At 43.9% G+C, this 14,996-nt stretch overlaps 1 protein-coding gene across 2 annotated transcripts in view; it reads left to right on the top strand.

Moving 5' to 3' along the window:
• The first annotated feature begins 1,209 nt into the window (after positions 1-1,209).
• The window catches only part of ZNRF2 (zinc and ring finger 2), a 58,401-nt gene continuing 44,614 nt past the window's right edge, over positions 1,210-14,996 (top strand). For both annotated transcript variants that reach the window (XR_004982576.2, XM_036406590.2), the window contains exon 1: positions 1,210-1,692. Coding sequence is in view for 1 of the 2 variants with exons in the window: in XM_036406590.2 (XP_036262483.1) it covers positions 1,218-1,692 (475 nt within the window). In the remaining variant the exon portion in view is untranslated. The remainder of the gene's footprint in view (positions 1,693-14,996) is intronic.

The following is a 14,996-nucleotide window of genomic DNA, read 5'->3' as shown; positions in this document are numbered from 1 at the left end:
TCGCAGCCAACCGTCAGGGTCGGAAGTTGCCGATCGGGGAGAGCTCCCAAGGGGGGCACGCAGCCCTTTCCCCCACTGTCCCGCCGAGCCGCGGCCCAGCCGGGCGGCCGGGAGCCGCCCCAGGCGCTGAGGTCGGGCATCCGGGCGTTTGCTGGAGCCGCAGTGCCGGAGAACCGAGCGGCGGCGGCGCAGCAGGAGGGCACAGGAGGGCACCGCCGCTCCGCCACCGGGCCCTGCCCGCCCCGCCGGGCCGCTCCTCTCCTTCACCTGCCGGGACTCGGGCGGAGCGCGGACTCGGGGGCCGCCGCCGGCCGTCCCCAGGCACGGCCGCTCGCCTTCCGCCAGCGGCGGTCTGGCTCTGCTCTGCTGCCCGGGCGGGCGGGCACCCCGCGGGACGCGCCTGCGGGCGAGGGCACAGCGAGCTCCCCTCGTGTGTGTGTGTGCAGGCTGCGTCCCGCCAGCGGCCCCGTCGCGGGCACTGTCCCTCCTGCCGAGGCGAGCGCGGCCGGAGGCCACGCGGGCCTCACCTGGCGCTGTCCCGCACCTTGCGGGAGGAGCGGCGCGGGAGGCGGGGCGAGCCGCCGGGCCCGGCCCGTTGCGCCGCCGCCGGGGGCCGGTCTCCCGCTGGGCGCGGGGGGGGAAGCTGAGGCGGCGGCCCCCGCCCGCCGTAACCGCTCCCCATCCCGCCCGCTGGTGCCGCCCCCAGCATGGCGACACGGTAGAGGAGCGGCTGCGCCGGGGCGACCGCCCCCTCCCGCCTCCTCGGCACGGGCACGGCGCGCCGCGGGTGAGCGAGCGGCCTCGGCGGCGCTGCTGCCGCCGGTGCCCCGCACAGGGCTCAGCGGCGGCGGACGAGGAGGAGGATGGCTGTGGTGGTCGCGGCGGCGGCGGGCACAGCAGCAGCGGCGGCGGGACCGAGCGGCCGCGCGCCGGGAGCCAGCACCGTCCCGAGCAGCTCATGGTGGCGCCCCAGACCCGCCAGCAGCGGCCGCGCTGGGGCCGCCAGCTGAGCCGGATCCCGGCGGGCGGCTCTCCCCTCTCCACACCGACCCACCGAGCGACCCGTCCCCCTCCCCCGACGCTCCCTCTCCCCCCTCCCCGGCGCGACCCGCGCCTCGGATCGCCCCCGCCGGGGCCGGACTGCCACCACCCCCGGGCGCCGCGGGGAAGGCGGCGGCGGCGAAGGGCACCGGGCAGCGCCAGGCGGCGGCGGGACCATGGGCGCGAAGCAGAGCAGCCCCACCGCCGCCAATGGCCGCACCCGGGCGTACTCGGGCGGGGATCTGCCTTCCTCGAGCAGCAGCAGCAGCGGCGGCGCTAACGGGACCGGCGGGCGCTCGGCAGGCGGCGGCGGGCGCTACGCGCACCTGGCGGCGGCGCCTCACGCCGCTCCCGGCGGTGCGGCGGCCGCGGCGGCCGGAGGAGCGGCGGCGGCGGGGAGTGCCGCGGGGTCGGCACCCCGGAGCAGGTCCTTAGGGGGGGCCACGGCCTCCGGGGCCCGGGCGGCGCAGTCCGCCTTCAACATCCCCCACAGCAGCGGCCCCTACGGCTCGCAGGACTCGGTCAGCAGCACCCCGGAGGAGGGCGGCCGGGAGCGGCCCGCGGGGGGCGGCGGCGGCGGCGGCTCCTCCGGCGGGCCCCGGCTGGTGATCGGCTCGCTGCCCGCGCACCTCTCGCCGCACCTGTTCGGAGGTAAGGGGCACTGCCGGGGCGGGAGGGTTTGGCTGCCCCTCCCGGCGCTGCGGGGCCGGGGTTGCGGGCGGTGGGATGGGGTGCGGAGGGTCTTTCCCCGGCTCCGAGGTGGGACGGATAGTGAATCATCACTCCAAGCTGGCGTCCGGGTTTGGAGACGGGCTCTCGGGCCGGCGTCTCCTATTGTGTGTAAGGAGAGCTGTGAACGGGGAGGTTAAAAATGAAACGAGCCCGGCGGCGGGGAGGAAGCGGAGCCTCTCCGGCCGGCGACTTTAGACTCTAATAGCTGTAATCAGTGCCTGTGTAAATACTCTTGCCTACTACTTACATAATTAGAATTTAATTGGATCATGTGTCTCCGCCGTTTATTCTAAAATCGGACCAAACCCCTCTTTCGGCACTGATTAATGTGTGGCTGATGCTTGTTCCTCTTTGTAAGTTCTCTGTTCAGAAAGTCGGTACAGAAAAACAGAAGTTAAAGTTTCTTTGTTGGTGCACCCTCTAAGAGGTGAGCAGACCCGGCTAGCTGTCCGTGCCGCTGGAGTACAGGCTTGCAGCGCCGGCACCCTGTAGTCTTGAGGATGGGCACATGTGCTCCTGAGGCAGGAGGAACACTCGGCTAGACTCTAAAATAACCAGGGAGCTGAGGCCCTTGGAGAAGCATAGTGTACGTGGAGCACGTTGCAGGTTTTTTTGTCTGTCTTGCGCTACCGAGATTAATTGGGCTGTATAGGATGAAGGTTTTACTGCCTGTATTTTTTACCTTGAAGTTGGAAATCATCTTGTTCATTGCCAGCTGCGTTCAGAGTTGCTGGCTCCTTTAAGTACTGCTCATTCTAAAGGCTGTTCATATAGGTCAAACAATGAGCAAATTTGTTTATTGGATGTATTCTTCAACTGACATTTTTAATACACACATATATATTTATATATAAAAATATATGTACCTATAAACTTAATACCCCAAAGCTTTTTTTTAGGGGATAAAAGAAGAGGCTAATGTAAAATTTCTACATTTCGTTATTCGTATTAATCCATTTGTGAATACCATTTGTAGCAGGTTGGCTTTCTCGTTTTCTGTAATTCACCCAGCTTTTAGCCAAAGCAGAGCTGTGTGCAGCCTGACCCTCGCAGGGTACACGAGGTTTCTGTCACATGGCCTGCCGCTTCTGGCTTGGTGACCTCAAGTCAGCATAGCTGTTAGTTCCTAAATCTAAAACTGCCTTGTCCCAGCGGTTGAACATTAACAGAAAGCTGTCAAACCCTATTATAATAAAATAATATTTTTCTCTAAGAAAGAAAACATAACTATTCTCCTAGGACCGAGCTGGTGGACAGGAGTGCTTTGTTGCAAGGATGCTCATTACACCACCAAAGTACCTTGAGGGGGAAGAAGGTGTGTGTGTTTCTTGTAGTGATGAAAGGATCTGCTATCATGGAGTATTGTACAGCTTGTGCTAAGCACGAGGGAATCGTTAGAATGTGTAGCCAATTGTTGCTCAAAGGTGAAACTTTTTTTTCCCTCCTCAGTGCTTTGACACTGTACTGCAACTTGCTTTGGTGCCAGGAGGGAGTGGATTAAATGTAAACGAAGTGATGAGGCTGTATTCAGATGCAGGAAGGTCTCTTCAGAATAACTCTGAATTTGATCTTACTTTTCTACGGCATGTACTCATTTTTTAATTGCTGTACTACACTGTATTTTTGTCCTTGGAGTGATGCAAAGCTTGTTGCTTTTACCAGTGCAGGAGGAGTGCCCGGAGGGGTACACTGTCTTCATCTACTCACTAATGAATAAGGACTGCCATATGTTAGGAGTATAACTGGCAAGTTTCAAGATACAGTAAGATTTTTAGTGAAGAAGCAAATAGATTCATGACTATCTTGTGACCACATAAAGACAGTGTGTCTTAGTGGGATGAATACTTGTTTAATCATAATACTGCAACACCTGTGAAGAAGGCCTCACTTGAAGCATTATTCTTCCTTTCAATTTAAATATTTTGTGATGTTGATGATACATTACTCCACATCCCACCCAGTGTTGCCATCTTTTTCTAGTTGCGTGCTTTGTGTTTTCTTGATTCCTTGTAATAACGACATGGTTGGAAAAAGTAGCCCAACTGGAGATCATACATTAATAGCATCAGCATTCTGAAAAATAACTTGAAGCATTGTTTTTGTCCTGATGGTAACTAGCTCAAGCTTGTCTAGGTGTGGTATCTGGCATTTATCTTGTGTATCTTGAGCATGCTTGAAGTCCCCTCCCTTGTTTTGTAACTTGCAAATTAGCTGAATTACTTCTTTTTATCCTGAAATCTGCCAAAATTAATTGTGAGGATTAGCATAGCAATTCTGTGAAAATTAAAATAAAACAAGAAGAACAATAATACCTTCTGTAAGTTGAACTGAATCTCCAGCTATTTATGTTTTTAGGAATACTGCTTTGCTTCGTCAGTCAGTGCCACGTGGGTGTTGCATTTGTTAAATTACTGTAATTAATTTGCCATTAGTGAATTACACTCTATTGTCACTTTTACTGAGCTGTTTTGCATGCTGAAGTAATGTATAAATATTAACCCTCTGATGTAACATGCTTAAATCTATACTAAGCTTCTTACTACACCATTTGAATGAGAATATAAAAGTTACGTTAATGTATTGGCGAGTATGTTCAGTTATTGCCTGTGTTCCTTTAGTAGCAGCTGTGGTAGTAACAGCCTTTCCTGGCTGTGAAGGTCTCGTGTTCCCATCTGACCTCAGGCTAAGGCACTTTTGTGAACAGCATACAGTGGAGTAAATGCTGCTGTGTAGCTTGGTCTTGTCTCAGGGGGAGTTCAGCTCACTCAATAATCAGTGCCTTGGTCTCACAAAAGTACATATATATGTATGTGTGTTTGACTTTGTGCTGTGAGCATGAAGTAGGCTTAGGGCGTTAAGTAGAGTGAGACCCAAATTCCATAAGATCTTAGGCACTCCCAGAGAGGCCAAACCTGTGCGTGACATTCAAGAGCTTTCTTGCGACACAGTGCCAAGTTCCAGCTTCCTTTAAGGTGATAACACTTATCGGGAATTTTGACCAGTAGTTTCCCTGCTCTGTTCCTCAGTGAATGGGACTTCCCCTCTCCTCCAGCCCCAAAGTAAATATTCTTACCTTCTGTTATGTGTAGAAGAGTTGGCCCTGAGGACCTGGGGCCAGATTCACATTAGTTTTTCCACTGTGTTTTTAGAGATTACATACTCGTGAGCTCTGCAGCAAAGCTACCACTGTAGTTACAATGTAGCTTGTTTTTGTCAGTGATGCAATTGGTTCAGCTAAAAATGGACTTTTGGGATGGCCTTTGCTTTGGATAACTGCTGATGTGTTACTTCCATCACTTAAAGTGTTGACAGCTCCTTAGAACCCTCTTCATGTTTATGTTCCTGTTTCTGGGTGGTCATAACTGGGAGAATTCTTGGCAAAAACACCTCGTATAAGTATCCTTCTGGTGTTCAAATTTGGGAATGTTGTTGTGATGCCTTTAAATGCCTTTAAACTGTTTTTTCTTTTGTTCTGTTTTGTTTTGTCATTTAGAGTCTCTTAGGGAGTAATATATAAAAATTCAGGTGAAGATAGCAGAAACTCAAACATACTGAGTTTTTAAAATTTTTACATCAGTTCTTTCAAGATGACTGAGCAGAGACTGTACAAGTATTATACAGAGTCTTAGTTTGTGTTGTATATGATGTTTTTACAGATAGATTTTAAAATATGTAGTGTTAGGTACAGCTGTTAACAGCCTTCATGCTTATGTCAAGATTGGGAGTAATGATTTGGAGATAAGGTTGCATCTCTTCAACTCTATTAGGAGAAGGAAGTTTGTTACATTCTTCTTAAGCCAAACAATGATCAGACTTCTATTACTAAGTAGTTTACAGTGCAGGATTTATCACCAGCTACTGAATGTACATAACATGGGTAGAACCTTGTAGGTATATTATAGTGGCATCTGTTTGTGATAATAGTACAAGAAATGAATGAATTCTTCATTCTATAAATGAAAGTTTATGAAAGCCTGAGGTTATAACCTAAATTCCTAGTTGGATTGTGGGAAGCAGATAACAGTAGAAGAATGATGTGAATTCTCAGAACAGTTTTTTAGATGTGTCTCAAACTGCCTAGAAGGCCACATCTTGTTTGGTTTCCCATCAGATCTGTTTAGTTATATGATACATTTGGATGTATTTTTGAGGTTCAACTGTCTTTTGGTCACTTCTCTTCCCGTATGGCACAAGTACTATGGCTTTGAGAAATTATGAAACTCTGAAACACTTCAGACCTAATGCTGCTCCCATTTTGCAAGCTAAAGGGGCACTCTGAGGTCTTTGCCCCCTGAACTGGGAGAAAGGTTGGGAAGTGTGCCTTGTAACAGGACTGTTGGGCTGGTGGGGGCAAGGAATAGATATTTTCAGCTGTATCATTGAGTTGACTCCAAAGTGAGAGAGAACAGTCACTTTTGCAGTCTCTGAAGATATGGGGGATTTTGTAAACACATTAGCATCCCCTTCACCAAAACACAGATTGAAAAATCCATTGGTCTAGGAGAGCAGTCCAAGGATAAATCTATTGATAATGAGCTTTAGAAGGTCTGTTCTGACTGATGAGTTTGAAGAATCCAGTCCCTTTGCAGAGTCTCACTGTTCCAGTGTTTAGTTGGGCTGCTCTGTTCCTGTGTACATTCAGTGGGCAATACACAGCTCCTGGTTTGGCAGCAAAGGTGTAAATCCTCCCGAGTCCTCCTGGGACAAGAAAAAGTAGCAAAAAGTCCAACACCACCAGCCACCTGCTCCAGCTGAGTCAAGAGAGTGCTTGTAGTCTCAAATGTTAAGTGTTTGGACAAAGTGAGCTAAAAGAAGAACTGTTTGAATCTTCTGATGGCACTCATGAAGTCCCTGGGAGTCATCTTACATTTCCTTCAGTTGGAAACAGGTCTCTGTGATGATGAGTAGCTTGGGGCAGTGAAGTAAAGGCTGAGATGAGTGATAGGGGATCTTTGAAAGGCTCTTTTTTTTTTTTTGAAGTGCTTTTATTTTTTCCTTTGTTCCCCTCTTCCTGTTTGGTCAACAAAAGGGTTTAGGAGAAGATAAATAATAAAAAATGGCAGCACTGCATTTGTGGGAAAAATGTAAATAGTTAACCGTCTGCAGGAAGGGAAAGAGCCTAATTGTAATGGCATATATAAATATTTCTTTTGGCTATCAAGGTAGTGATAATACCTGATTGAACCTTTGCAGTGCCAGTTCAAACAAAGGCCTTCCTCTTATTTAATGTCTTCTGAATACCTATGCAAGCCTGATATTCTGACAGTGTCTCTCCTCGTGTTCTGTCATATAATTGCAAGCTAGTCTCCAACAACCTCCCAAGTAATTTCTTTGTCTCATAAAGAAAGCCTTTTGTCACTGCTAGAAATTCAAAACTATTTTTAAAACACGTTGCCTATGCATCTGTTTGGGTAAGTTCTCCTCCCCTGTTCTTGCCAGCTGCTCATGGAAAACTTCATCATGCAAACGTTCTTGAATTGCTCTCTTAGTTTCCTTGCAGGAAACTTTTAAGTTTTGAATAAAGTTGTGAAAATTTTGGGGTAGGTTTTCCTTGCTATTTGCATGCAACCAATTTTATATTACTTTCAAGATTTTTCTGCAGCGTGTCTGCTGCCCATTAATGGCTTAATTAGTTTCAGGAGAGGTGTATGGTCATTTCAACAGATTGTGTTCATTTACTGTGGTAATGGAGCATGTTGTTCTTGCAGATGTTTAACCCGTGAAAAGAAAGTGAGAAATCCTTGAGTGCTCTGAGTTTCTATTTTGGAGCATCTTTAAAGACATGCATCTTTCCAATCAAAAGAAAACAGTTTGTATAAAACTGCAACTACTTGAGTAAAACCAGAAATGCGTATCGTAAGTGTCTAGGAGAGTGGTTTTTGTTGTCTGCTATCTGGATAGATATTTCCTGAACAAGTGCCTATGTTCCCAAGACCACCTTTCCCTTGTAAATGATCATCATGACTTTCATGAGGATATCTCCGTGTGCATCCAGAGGCTTTTGACCTCTGTTGTTTGGTAGGCTTCAAATCCCTGGTGTTTTCAAAAATGGGAGGGCAAGCCATAGAACGAATGAGGCTGGTTCTCCCTTTCACTCAGGACATGCTTCTATTTTCTGCATGGAAATTGAATAGTATTGACCTGGAGAGATCAGGAAGCATGCAGGAAAATCTCATAGGGCTCGAGGTGTCTGACTGCCTGCCAAACAGAACACACAGGAGCGCTGTGTGGGATTTGACTGTTACCACCCTGTTGTCTTCAGGAGCTGACCTAGCTGGGTGTTTTCTTGCTAGTCTGCTCTGTCTCAAAATCAGACCACCACAGCCTGTGCACAGTCCCCAAAGGGTGGGTGTGCTGCATACCATCAGGGATATTTTTAGTAGATTCTGTTTGCTGACTGACTTAGTGTGCTATAAATACAGAGTTCTCATCTGGCATGCACTTTGCGTGTCTTCTAGTAACTTATAATAAATTCACCTAAGAATAATGGCAAGGAGAAGCAAGCTGTTACGATTTGATTGGCTTTCCATACAAAGTGTCATTTATATAAAGCAATTATTTAGTAACATTTTAACTGTAAATGGCTTTTAAAACTAGTGGTATTCCAAAACACTTCCTAGTTGGGTTCTCATAATTAGTCCTTATGTCAGACTGATTTATACTGCGCTTTCATTATGGTTTTAAAAGTTGAAGGTGGAGTTTTTAGGCATGGGAGGTTACTTGAGCATCTGGAATACTGTCGATACTAGTAAATTACAGTCTTTTTTTATACCAATGCTAGCATATTTCATAAGGGTTATTCTCTGGTAAAAAAATGAAACTTAGTTATGACTCTCCTGGAATTTCTTTCCCCTGAAGTATTGGTATATATACAATTTCTTGAGTTGAAATATAGTTAGGGCACTTATAGGACTCAATGCAGAAAGGGGAGGATCCCATGTCTTATTAAAATACAGATGCATTTGTCATTGAGTGTTGACTTTGACACAAAATTGAAGGATGGGTTCTTCCTGAGTTGTACTGAGAATAACCTAAATGTAGTTGTTCTGTATTGCTAAAATAAAAACTGTCATAGCATGCACTAACAGATGTGAAGTTTTCCATATACAGCAAAAGTCTGCTCAGAGGTGCTTTCTGTAGATTGCCTGAACACATAAGGAGTGTTTTGAGAATCTTAATTTTTTTTATAATGAAATCCGGACCAATCTTGTGATAGTCTTTCAGAAAACTTACAAACTAGATTGTCATGCTGTCAAGAATCTTAGATAGTCAGCTGAAAAATTATGTTACTTTGAATCTTGATTTCCTGCAGCTATCAGAAGTTTTACTTAGTGTAGAATGAAGAGTATCACTCCTTTATTCTTCAGTGTGAACATGGATAAAAGTTTCAGTTTGGGAAAAAAGAATCTTGCTTCCCTTAAGAAAATGCTGTGGCCACTACCAAATAGATCAGAGCATCATCAATTAAGCAAATGTCAGAGAGATAATGGTGGACAATCTCCAGATCGTAAAGAATAATGACAGTAGTAAAATGTGGTTCTCTGTGGTCATTTAACTGCTTTGCTTTCACTGTGAGGCAGTTCTCTTTCTTCTCAGTGTCTTTGCTACATCAGCAAGGATGACTGAAGTAGCCTAAGATGCCAGACTTGAGAATTTGCTTTCCATTTCCTTGTGTCTGTCCTTTGGGAAGAATGATTTTTAAATCACAGACCTGTGTTCTGAATATTGGAAGGCATACTTTTCATGTGTATGAGTGGCTCAGGGCTCCTATAATATCTTACATTGGATAATGATGGTTCATCTTCAGAGCTCATTATGATGAAGTTTTCTAAAAGGTGGTGTGGCTGAGTTCAGGCATGAAGTGCCCAAAAACAGGGTTAGCTGTGCAACTCGTGATTTTTCAATGCTGTGATTTTTTTCAAACTCAGTTGTAGATTAGAGCTGGTTTAAGTGTTTGAGTTTTAGGGTTTTTTTCACTCTCTTAGCCATGTGGGTGTAGTTGTTAGAGGCAGTCAGATCAGTTTGGATAGATACTTGTTTTATTTTTATATTGGGAGTATTACTCAATGAATGGCAAGTAGGTTGGTTGCCTGAGTACAAAGCAGAACAAAGATGACTTGTTTTTTTATCAAACCTCTGGCAATCTATTAACAAATTACAATTCCAAAATAATAAAGCATAATTGTAAAACTATATATATATTTTTAAAGTGCTGTGTAAAGAAATAAAATACCTGGTTTGCCCATGCAGTAGTGCCATAAAGCTGTTGCTGGCTGAAGAGAAATGATCTACTAAAACAGCACATGAATGAAAACAGCATGAAATCCACATATGGAAAAGGGCTGCATGCTATCAAAGAAACACTCTTTGAATATCTAATTCAGCTGTCCTAACATTTGCATACTAGATATCTAATATTAAAATACCAGATGACAAGTGTAGAGGCATTGCCTTGCTTTTTGAGGTCTGAAATACAGTTAAAATTAATTGAAGACTAATGCATATTTGCTATAGGTCGGCAGTTGGATTAGTTTATATCCCAATGTACCATATCTGTGCATTTGTGTGTTTTTAAGTGATAACATTTTCAAAGACACATTATACTGAGCTTCTTCATAACCATGGATGTAAAAAAAATGAAGTGCTGAAAATATTATTGTAATAAAATACAGTACTGAAATAGCTTCTGGTTTGGAGGAAATACAGATGCCATTGCTAGAATAATAAACCGTGTACCAAAATAAACTGGTTTTCATGCACTTGATAAGACTGAGATCCAGTGACAGCATAGAACTAGGGAGTGGAGGAAATGTTCCTTGGAAATGTGGGCTAGTTTTGCAGCAAACAAAGGGATAAGAAAGCTAATGCAAATAATGTGTTTTATATTGTGCAAGGGCGGGAATGGATGATATGTTCAGCCCAGGTTATTCCCTTTGTGCCTCCGCTTGGCCTCTGCAGTCATAAAGCACACAATTGTGTTCAGCTGATGAAGTCAGAGTAAATTCATTTGATCAAGTTCAGATGATGAACACATTTGGAGCTGGAGGGCAAAAGTTCCTTCTAGTGGGTTGGGCTGGTGCACGTGACTTCTCTAGAGGTGTGCAGGCAACCAACCTTTTACATATAGTTAATGATTGTATGTTTTGCTTTAAAGCTTTGTTTACAAGAAATGTTTAAAAGTATTGTAAGCTTGGATGATGTAATTTCTTGACATTAAACCATTTAATATGTTGGGGAAAACCATTAATTTGTGAAAAGTGAGCTGGAATTAAGATCTCTGAAGAGAGCTTGGATTGACAGCAGCCTTGAGATTGTTCCTATCCACAGAGATTTATGTGGTCATGGAGTGGTTGTCAAAAGCATTCTAATTCTTAAATTCTGGTCATTGTTGATTCTCTTTTAGGGATTGACTAGCCATTAAGCAAGTTGCAGGGAAAGGCTGCCATGTTACAACAAATATAAGGCAAGGCATACTTAGCATTGATAAAACTATTCAGGGTATAATTTTTGCCAGGAGTTAAAAGAAATAGCAGAAATTAATCTTTATTATTCTAAAAGCAAGAACCACAACAAGGGTCCTTGAAATCTTTTGCTCTGATGCTTAAACAAACAAGTTAAAAGGGCAAATATTTAACAAGTTTTTATGAGAATTGTTTAGCCAGTGGTCAGAACTACAGCTTGCCAATATCCTTGTATTTTTCAAAGTGCTGTAAAATACTTTATTAAGATGCCCTTCTAGGGACTCCTGTTTTTCATCATTGTTCCATCATGGATTTGCACTATCTCTGGGCTGTTAAATGGCTGTGCCCCCTGGCAGCCTAAAAGTTTGTTAGCTGTAACATGCAAGCATTCTTCTAAATATGTTTAAAAACAAATGTTTTTATTCAACGTGTTGCTGGCCCAGCACTATTCACAAAGATGCAGAATTAAAATGAGTGAAGAATGTAAGCACCCCAGGAAATGTTAGCCTCAAAATCATCTGGCAAGGATGCCAAACTTGAAAGCAAGAGAGAAGGAAAGGTTCTATGGAATGGTGGTGTTTGTTGCATTCTTACTTAGAGGGAATTGGGATGCAGGGATATGGATACTGGTCCTGTTGTTTTCCCATCTCTTACTCTATGGTCCTGTGACACTTAAAGCTCTGTGTCACTTATCGAGAGCCTCTCCTTTTTTCTTCCTTTTCCTGACCCTTTTGCTGTTTTCTGTGTGGATGAGTCATCTTACTTGCAACACCTTTATTAGCAACTGTAGTGCTAGTGAAAACAAAAATAAATATGCAGAAATACTGACTTCGCTGGATCTTAAAAATACTCACATTTAAAAAGAGGATCAGTGTTTAAGTTTAGGAGTTGTTTCTTTTTTTTATTAAAAGACATAATTTAGGGTATTATATATAATTTGGATTTTAACTTCAACATCTTCGTTTTATCTAGCAATTCTATATCAGTACTATTAATGGAGGAATAACACTGAAGAGAAACCTACTGAAATAGATAATTAGTTCTGTATCAAAGAGGCCATTTTGATTAAATTATTCATTTTAGGGTATCTATTAATAGGTATTTTCTTGAATTCAAATTTTTCTTACTTGCTTTTCCCCAAACTTGAAAATTGTGACATAAATTTTGCTTTTTATTGGCAGTGTTTTTAAGCACATATGAGTTAAAACTGATTAAACTTGCTCCCTCAAAGAGCTAACCATGTAAATAGGCTGTACATCTAGCATAAGGCAATATAGCCTGGAATTAAAATGTCAACATATTAAATTCTAATCCTATTGGTTTTCTGTTTATGCCTTAAGGATTTGTAAATTTGCAAAATTACACACTTGTGATTTGATTTCAGACATGTAAAATTTCAGATAGAAATAGGAAAGGAAGAAAAGCCTCAAGATAGGACCTTATTTTTCTTTTATTTTCCCTCCTGGAGTCTCTCTGACATACTAAGCCTCATGCTCCTTCAGGCAGTCATGATAAATGTACTAGGTAGAATGTGTTTAAGATACTGGTACAGCTAAAACACTTTGAGGACACCTTTACTGAAATCAGTGAGTCTTGCTCTGCAGAACTTCTTGTTTGCTCACAAATCTACCTTGAAGGGCATAATCCCATTTGTCAGGAATTGTCATCTCTAACTGACAAGGATTTCTTCCTCTGCTGAAGGGGAAAGAGCTCTTTCTGCAGTCTCAGTATTCATGCTCTTAAATTGTTACATTTGTAGCCCTCTGCAGAAACTCATAAATTGTAAGTAAGTTGTAATGGTGCTTTCCTAACCCTGGAAGTCAGTGAATCCCATGGCAATTGAACCCTCTGACTGAGGATTACAAATATCACCACAAGTACTTGTACACAGATAGGTAAGTATAGAGCTTGTTGTTGTAAGCAATACTTAAACTACTTGTTTTTTTCCTTTATCACAGTGTATTTTGGAAAATAATTAATCATTAGAAAAATTGCATTATTATATTTAGGTTATGTATACAATGACTTTTCTCCAAAAACTTTATGCAAAAGGGCTTGTAAGGACAGATTTAATTCTAATGAGTGATGTGTGGGCTGAAGTCTCTCTGATGTTCATAGTACATGAAGAGACCTTGGGGTTCCTACCAGCAATGGAATATGGGATCAGCTGGGTTTAACCCATTCCAAGCAGATGATGTTTATTCTTTCTTAATTTCTTAGTGGAAAACCATCTAATTTCTCTGGTATTTTATTTTGACAACTGATTTTACCATTGGAAAAATTCCTAATAAGCAAATTACTCTTACTGTTTTGCAACTGATTTCCCATTTTGAATGCAGAAATTTGCAATTGATACAATTTTTTTTAGCAGATAGTTCTTTTCTCATTACAATCATGAAAGGCTCTTTTTTTCCTCTCTAATTGTACTTGACTCTTGCTAGCTATTAGCTACAATTTCAATGATGCATATAGCCTTGAAATGTAACTGAAAGGACATTTATTGCACTTAGTACCTCTCGATTTTTATTGCCTCTTACTTTGAATTAGGCTTGTGGAAATCTCTAATTTGCTAGGTGTGTCTGACAAATAAGGACCAGGGTGGTAATGAAGAAGACAACATTTAACAATAAAGTAACTGTCTTTAAAAACATAGGTTATTTGTTTCTATCAGTGGCTGCCTGCCTAGTGAGATTGAGGAGGATAGATTGATAAGAGAATTCATTGAAAGCAGGCTTGTGTATAGAGTTATCTGGTGTTAGTGTTTGTGTTAGCGAGTAAACTTGAAGCTGCTGCTTCTTGTATAAACAAGAAAGCCAGCAACAATTATTCTTTAAAACTAAAAGCAGCTGTTTGGGCTGTGAAAACACTGTTTCCATATCACAGATGAAAGTGCCATTGTGACTGTTTATACAAATTGGCACTCGTGCTGTATAAATAGAGGAGAATTTCAGGGTTTTTCTTACACTTTTCTTACACTTCTTACACTTATACCTCATCATCCTGGTACGCAAATTGAAGTTTTTATCTTTCTGCCTTTAAGCCATGAATCTCAGCCTAAGGCTGAGTAAAAACTTAAAGGGCTTGATCCTGGCCCGGCTGCAGAAGACAGACCTCATGTATGAATACATTCGTTTCATTCTTGTGGTATTTGGCTAACTGCACTTAATAACAGGATTACCAGAAGACTGGTAATCAGGATATAAATTGTTAGGGGTTAATAGCCGCTGTGTGGAGGGCAGGGAGAGGAGAAGGCATTGCCCCAGGCGGGTCCCTCCCGGGCAGGCCCGTTCAGCACCCGCGCCCTGGACAGCGCAGGCCGAGCCTCGGCCGCGGCCGCTCCCCTCGGGTGCTGCGGGCCTGGGGGCTCCCGGAGCCCGCCGGGGGGGAACCACAGCACAGCACAGGAGCTGTACCTGCCCCATGGCCCTCAGCGTTACAGCTGGGCCACGCAATCCCACTGAAAAGAGCAAGAGTTCCTGATAGACCCTCATTTGCCCCTGTGGTGCAGAAAGCAGCTTAGACAGCCTCGAGGGCAGACCATGTACGCTTCCCTGGAAGGCTCTTAGTCGTTCTTTCCAAGTTTGGCTCACAGCTCACAGGCCTGCAGTTTGGTTTTTTTTTTAATCTACTTGTTCACTTTTTTCTTGTTACACACTGCTAAACCAGCAGCTTCCTTGTTCTTAGTTTCATCTCTGTTGTTTGTTTTTCACGTGGTTTAAGGACTTTCTGGACCTAGTTCTCATTTTCTGCTGAAAGTTTTGT

Source organism: Molothrus ater, chromosome 1, assembly GCF_012460135.2.
Source record: "Molothrus ater isolate BHLD 08-10-18 breed brown headed cowbird chromosome 1, BPBGC_Mater_1.1, whole genome shotgun sequence".
Lineage (NCBI taxonomy): Eukaryota > Metazoa > Chordata > Aves > Passeriformes > Icteridae > Molothrus > Molothrus ater.
Note: the sequence above shows the minus strand (reverse complement) of the source record. Positions and strands in the feature narration are given on the sequence as shown.